The sequence below is a fragment of the Equus quagga genome, unplaced genomic scaffold (genome assembly GCF_021613505.1).
Source record: "Equus quagga isolate Etosha38 unplaced genomic scaffold, UCLA_HA_Equagga_1.0 HiC_scaffold_9094_RagTag, whole genome shotgun sequence".
NCBI lineage: Eukaryota > Metazoa > Chordata > Mammalia > Perissodactyla > Equidae > Equus > Equus quagga.
This window is the reverse complement of record NW_025794924.1, coordinates 5,536-12,781: the sequence shown is the minus strand read 5'-3', so window position 1 is coordinate 12,781 and position 7,246 is coordinate 5,536. Positions and strand designations below refer to the sequence as shown.

Genomic DNA, 7,246 nt, shown 5'->3' with positions numbered 1-7,246 from the left:
TGAGCTCATGTTGTGCATACGCAGGATTCCAGGTCCCACAAGCAGTAGGACAAGAGAGGGCTGTGTCAGGTGAGGGCATAGTCTGCTGCTGACCCTAGGAGCCCTCAACTCATACCCCTTATGACAAGGACGTCCAGATGGACCCACCTGCTGCAGAGCATCCTGGTGGACTCCTCATGGGTGACTATGGTGAGCTAGAGGTCAGGGAACAGAGTGGGTTTTTGGCCACCTCTCACATCTCAGTGACCACCTCTCATATATAGTCAGGAATTTCGGAGCTAAATTCATGGAAAATACTTGCAGCAGGACTGAAAGTGGATTTTGTAAAACTGAAAGTATATTTAGGAGCAATTTTTTTACGTATAGCAAAGGAAAATAAGGTAATTGTGTTTAAGAGGATGGATAATGAATAGAAATACTTTCTTATTAATCACGGACAAATTTTAAAAATCTGATTTACTGTCACCTGTACACTCACTAATATTCTTTAAAAGAATCAATCAATTGGGTGGCATATTTAAAAAGCCAACGAGAAAAAGGTCTTGCACATATCGAATCAACCAGCTAGACTCCAAGTTTTACATTTAAAAGAACACTGCAAATGCTGCAAGGGGCTCTCACAGTCTGTCCTCATGTTCCTAATATTTTTTTAGAGCAAAGCACTCGCTTTGACTGTGAGTTCTTTCCTCCCACAGTCTTTTGTGGATGGAAAGAAGTCTAGATATATGCGCCTGTATCATGCAGCCGCCACGGCTCAGAGAACACTAGGGGGCAGGCTGCTTCCACGATCCCTCACAAGGACATCTGATGGGATGAGACCAACACGCTGTTACCAGAACAAAACGAACACACCGTTGTTGGAGAAAGAGGCTAAATATTTTGGAATATATTAAAGCCATTGGACTGAAAAGAGCACAAAAGCAGGAATTGTGCCATTCTTCAAAGTTTAATGCTGTGCTCTCACTGTCATTAAATACTCAATTTTTAACATCGTCTTCGTTTTACACTGGGCCCTGAAATTGTATAGTCTTTTCTGCTGGTGACTTTAGCTTTAGAATCATGTAAATGTTCTTTGATGTAATGCCTTGCCATATTTGGGGATGTACGCACTAAGAGGATTAGAAACAGGATGGGTGTGATAGGAAAGTCTGAGACTTTTAGTTGATGTAACTCCACGTCTTGGATTTTTCTCTGGATTGCACAGAATAAGGAACATTTTGAGCTTCTCACGTCACTAACCTCCTCTTTTATTGTGAGCGATATTTCTTTATCCCTCATGATCCATGACCCCTAATCCATGGTCAATAGGATTGATTCACCATATCAATTAGTCCATTTCATCTTCTTAGATCTATTTAAGGAGAAGTGAGCCTACTTTAGTCAACTCACACTCTATCTTGGATAAAGATAGGTTTATCTATATGATCAAATGAATATAGAGCAGGTAGAAGGTCCAGAAGAATTCACATACTGGGTCCACTAATGTGTAGATGCTTTCCCATAGCACACAGTGATTCATCCCCCCAAATCAAAGCCAGAAGCCTAAGCCAACAACAGAAGGTCACTGACTCCAGAAGCGAGACAGAGATTTGGGCAATTGTGTCCTGGTGTGCTTGAGAGTTCTGAACAAAGAGCTCCCTGGGCTAAGACTATATTTTTCAGTCATCCCTAAGTCTCACAATAGAAAAAGGATTCAATAATTTCCCCAACATAAGTTACAGGCTGGATTGGGGCAATTTGGTGCTGGTGAGAATGCAAAGAAGCACCCCTACTTTGTGAAAGTCTGCCCCTTTTTTTGTGTGTGTGTGTGAGGAACATTGTCCCTGAGCTAACATCTGTGCAATCTTCTTCTATTTTGTGTGTGGGTTGCCAGCACAGCATGGCTTGATGAGCGGTATGTAGGTCCATGCCCAGCATCGAAACCCACAAACTCCCAAACATAACCACTATGACACCGGCCCGGCCCCTAAAAATGACAATTTCTAATGTAGGACTAAAGGCTAGAGTGGCTAAGATGTATTAGATGTTACAATCTTTAAATAATGAAACCTAAGTAATTGCTGGCTTGAGTTTGAGGAGTTTTATCTATGTCGAATCTTTAGTCATTACAAACTATACTGAGTATTGTTGACCAAAGGACAGGAAACCCATTGGTAAATAATGAAGGGAGGACAGGGATTTACCGAAGGAGGACCACAGATGATGGAATCAAGGATGATCCTAGTGAGCAGAAGGGACACCTGGCATGAGACTGAAAGGATCATAAATATTAGAGTGAAGGGACACTGATAAGGACACATGAGGACAGATCTCTTATTCCTGATTGTCCCGGAGCCCAGGACACCCTGAGATGTAGGAACCTGAGACCACCAGGAAGAGGAAGGAGCAAGAACCCTGGATGAGGGGAGACGACTGGTCTTCAGGGGACACTCAGGACCCTCTGAACACAGGGCTCGGACTGAGGGGCAGCTGCAGAGGGAAGCTGGGGATTGAGGGTCTTCCTGCCGAGGTCCGCAGTCCCCTTTATTATGATTAAAAGTCCGGAGCCTATCTATATTCTCCTGCATCTGAGTCCCAATTTCTCATATAACCCCAGATCCTCAGAAAATGGGGCAATTTCTCCCATGCCAACAGCTTTTCAATATTTGGAGGCTGCTCAGTTTTACATGCATAGTCCTTGTTTTCAATTTTATGTCTTTGGTTAGCAGTGTGATTCTTTCTCATGAAATTGGTTAGGGTCCACTGACATAGGCTGTGCACTGTCTTAAGGGAAGTGTGTGCACAGAGCCTTAGATAAATTTGCACAGCCTCCATGTTCCAGAATGAGAGATCTCCCAGCCGCCTATGGGGAAAATATAGTTACTTAGATAAAACTGATCTCACTGTGCTCAACATGAAGGGAATACACTCATGAGGACTCTCCTTTTCTCACAATTATATATACATATCCGGAAAAAATTTCTATCAAGACATCTATTTCTGTGTGGAAATATGACTTTGGAAAAGGTGGAGATTGTGAATATCTTTATGGATTTATATGATTTTGACATGGTGATTACTGGTGATGCCAAAACCCTGAAACATCTTTGCTGTGGTCACTAAATATACTCACATGTGTGTCCGGAGTCTATTCATCGAGCACAGCATTTATTTTATCAGCCTGTGCCTTTCAGGGCTGTGAATGGTGTCTGCGGTTTCTTACTAGACACCTACAGTTAGATTCCAGTACCTCCCACTGTATCCTCTATCCGTCGCTGACAAGACTGTTTGGATATCAACATCTCGCACCCTAACTTACTGAAGAACTCTGTGCCATGTCGAAAGAATTCTGACATTGGGGCAGGCCCGGTGGCACAGCTGTTAAGTGCACACATTCCACTTCAGTGGCCTGGGGTTTGCCCGTTTGGATCCCGGGTACGGACATGGCACGGCTTAGCAAGCCATGCTGTGCCAGTCGTCCCACATAAAAGAAGGTGGAGGAAGATGAGCACAGATGTTAGCTCAGGGCCAGTCTTCCTCAGCAAAAAGAAGAGGACTGGCAGCAGATGTTAGCTCAGAGCTAATCTTCCTCAAAAAAAGAAAAAAAGAATTAGTACATTTTTCTATAAAACAATTCCCTCCAGGATCCGTTGTGTACTGCTCGTGGCAATGTAAATTGCTACAGCCACTAGAGAAAAAGTAGGAGTTCCCTCCAAAAATTAACAAAACATAACTACCATGACCCAGCAATTCTACTTCTCTGTATATATCTAAGGGACAGAAAGTCACTATCTTGAAGAAATATCTGCACCTCCATGTTCATAGCAGCATTATTCACAGCAGCCAAATACAGAAACAACCTAAGTGTCCAGCAATGGATGTATGCACAAAGAAATGGAGAAAGAATTTATATATACATACATATATATGTATGTATATATTTGATGGGATATTATTCAGCCTGAGAAAAGAAGGAAATCCTGCTACTTGTGACAACATAGAGGAACCTGAAGGACATTATGCTAATTGAAATAAGGCAGATACAGAAAGACAAATAGTGCGTGATCTCATTCAGATGTGGAGCATATAATTGTGAAATCCATAGAAACAAAGAGTAAAGTAGTGGCTACCGGTTGCTGAGGGGTCGGGGAAATAGGGAGACGTTGGTCAAAGGGTACAAACTTTCAGTTACAAGGCGAATAAATTCTGGAGATCGAATGTACAGCATGGCAACTGAAGCTAGTGATAACGTGTTGTATACCTGAAACTTGCTAAGAAAGTGGATCTTTAGTGTTTTCATCACACACACGCACAATGGTGACTGTGTGAGGTGAGGAATATGTTAGTTAGCTCGATTGTGGTAATCACTTCATGATGTATACATATATCAGAACATCATATTGTGTTTCTTACATATGTACAATTTTTATTTGTCAATAATTCCTCATAAAGCTAGGGGAAGAAAAGAAACCAGTCACAAAAAAAAATCCCTTCAACACACATTCTCTCCCTCTGTCAAATAGCCTTGTCTCTTGGTGCAGTTCCAAGTTGCAGAAGTAGAGAAATGGATTCTGATAAAAGCAACTTATTTAGACTTTTTCCCAGTAGGAACAGCCTAGAGTGTGAGGTCAACAGGACAGGTGAATGGCAGGAGATGAGCACAGGTGTCACAGCTTCAAATCCAGAGAGGAGCCTCAGCCCGCCCTGCAGAGGGACTCTGGGGGTGAACAGGGCTCAGAGCGTCCACCCCTGAGACAAAGGAGGGGGGATTTCACCTTCCTTCTCACGTGGCTAAGGGCAAGTAGGGGTGGGGCATATCCCATTGAGTGTGTAAACAAACACATGCTGGATTTCAGGGGAGTGATGGATCAAGGACACCTGTGGGGCTACTTGAAGTTTTCAACATATGACATCTTCTCCAATCACACATGAACAAGATGCATGGAGCATAAGCCCGACCTGGAACTAATGTAACACAATATAACAAGCTAGCAAGCTCTCAGTATGATGATAACCACATCGCAGAAGAGATTACAGGGAAAGAAAGCAGAAGCCGTGCTCTGCTCAGCATGGAGGAGCCAAGACCCAGATTGTCAGTGGATGGTGAAGAGTTAGGCTGGGGTCAAGGTGGGGATTGCGGGGCAGAGGCCTGAAGACTGGAAACGCTGGGCTAAGAAAAGAGGGGAATCCACAAATATGTTTAAAAAGAGCCTTGAAACCAAGTCTCCTGCCATGCCAGACTGAAAAAACATCTGCACTCAAGGCAAGAGAGGTCTGCAGAGTCCCTGGAACGACTGTGGAGGCTGCTCTAAGTCCCTCCCCATTTATAAGGACAGGCCTCCTCACATGCAAATTTCTCTTCAAGATCCAGAGTAAAATCCACTCTTGAGCTGTGGGAGCTCACAGCTCTCTCCTAAGACAAGGCCGAGGTCTCTGGGGAAGGCAGAGTGTAGTCTAGAAGAAGATGAGGCTGCTGGGTCTTCTCCTTTTCCTGGTGATGGCTCCCCAAGGTGAGTGTCTCAGATGTCAGACCTGGGTCTATGGGGATGGTTGTGACTTCACGTGACTGACAGGTACTGATTCTCCTTGTCCCCAGGAGTCCTGTCCCAGGTGCAGCTGCAGGAGTCGGGCCCAGGACTGGTGAAGCCCTCACAGACCCTCTCCCTCACCTGCACTGTCACTGGTTCCTCCATCACAACCAGCTATTCTGGTTGGAGCTGGATCCGCCAGCCTCCAGGGAAGGGGCTGGAGTACATGGGGATCATATATAATGATGGGGACACATACTACAATCCATCCTTCAAGAGCCGCACCTCCATCTCCAGAGACACCTCCAGAAACCAGTTCTCCCTGCAGCTGAGCTCTGTGACCGCCGAGGACACGGCCGTGTATTACTGTGCAGGAGGCACAGTGAGGGGAAGTCAGTGTGAGCCCAGACACAAACCTCCCTGCATGGAGACAGGAGGGGCTGGGGTGCCAGGGACGTCCAGAAACACCAGGCGGCGCTCCGAACTCACAGCACTGAAGCTCAGCTTAGGAGCAGGTGCAGAGAGGGAATGGGGAGAAGTTTCCTGTTGGATCAGGGGTTTCCTCTCCTCTCCTGGATCTCACTTGCCCTCTGGGACACTTGTTGCTTTCTTATTTTTAACTGTAATTTTTCACATTATCACTGTAAGAAACAAAAGAGGCAATAAATTTCTCTGCAGATAAGTTGTGAGCTCTCTTTCCCTTCGATTTCCTGGGTAACCCATTTTCCTTCTTGACATAGTTAGCATCCTGAGGATTCTCATACTCCTTTGATTGGGAAAAGCAGCCATCCAAACACCAGCTCAGTCCAGGCACATGTCCCAGGTGGTTATGACCAGCACGTCCCTGAGGACCTGGCCCCTAGGGGGTTTCCGTCCTCCCTCGGACTGGAGAGCCTCCTATTTCAGCCACATTGGTGGACATTGATGTTCAGCATTTGTGCCCTTCTGTAGTGGTACCTGCATCTCCCGGCTGCAGAGGAAGCCCAACCCAGCACTGGACACAGTGCTTAGGTTTCCCTGTGAGGCAGGCAGATACACAAGCACGGAGATGACATCCCATTACCGCCCTGCTGGATGGTGTTCTGGGTGGGGTCTCTGAAACAGCCCATTGGGTGTGCCCTAAGGTGTGTCTCTTGGCTTCCACGTGGAGAATCCACGTGGAAAATGAGAGCCAAGTGACAGGGCTCTGGTCCCTGCCACCCTCTGCTGTTCCACTAGTGTCCCTGAGAAGCGTGCACCATAATTACCCTTTGTATTGTACTGTCTAAATGCATACAATTGTTGTACCCAGACCCTGCGACTTAAGAGTCCAGAGCACTTCTTCTAATCCGGCTCTTCAGTGTCAGGCACAGAGGGGTGTGCAATAAAGATTTAGCCATCAGTGCACCCAAATTTACTTCATCTCTAACCTCTATCCCATGTGTCCATCCAGCCATGGACACCCAAGGGCCATTTAGATACAGCTGGCCTGAAGCTGGCCTGATCTTCCCTGCTGAGGCCTTGTGCCAGGCACACAGTTCCATGTCATGCAGGCTCTAACTCAGGACAGGCCTGGGTCATGTGGGAGCACAGGCATTTTCTGACCCCAGGGCACCTCTAACATTTTTTGCCAAAGGTGGTCCAGGCAGCCCCATCACCTGTGACACAACACAGTGGAAAGTCCCATGGGTGGCTTGAGTCAGACAAGTGTCAGGGAGAAGTCTGGGTGTGCTGGTTACCCCCAATGTCGCCAATTGCCA

General features: G+C 45.9%; 1 gene segment (V, D, J or C); it reads left to right on the top strand.

Annotated features, from left to right (window-relative positions):
- Positions 1-5,392: 5,392 nt before the first annotated feature.
- LOC124232638 (immunoglobulin heavy variable 4-30-4-like) lies at positions 5,393-5,889 on the top strand (the record flags this gene model as incomplete). The annotated part of the segment is given in 2 exon segments: positions 5,393-5,489; positions 5,576-5,889. Coding segments are annotated over 2 exon segments (360 nt in total), but the record flags the coding sequence as incomplete, so codon positions are not given.
- Positions 5,890-7,246: the final 1,357 nt, after the last annotated feature.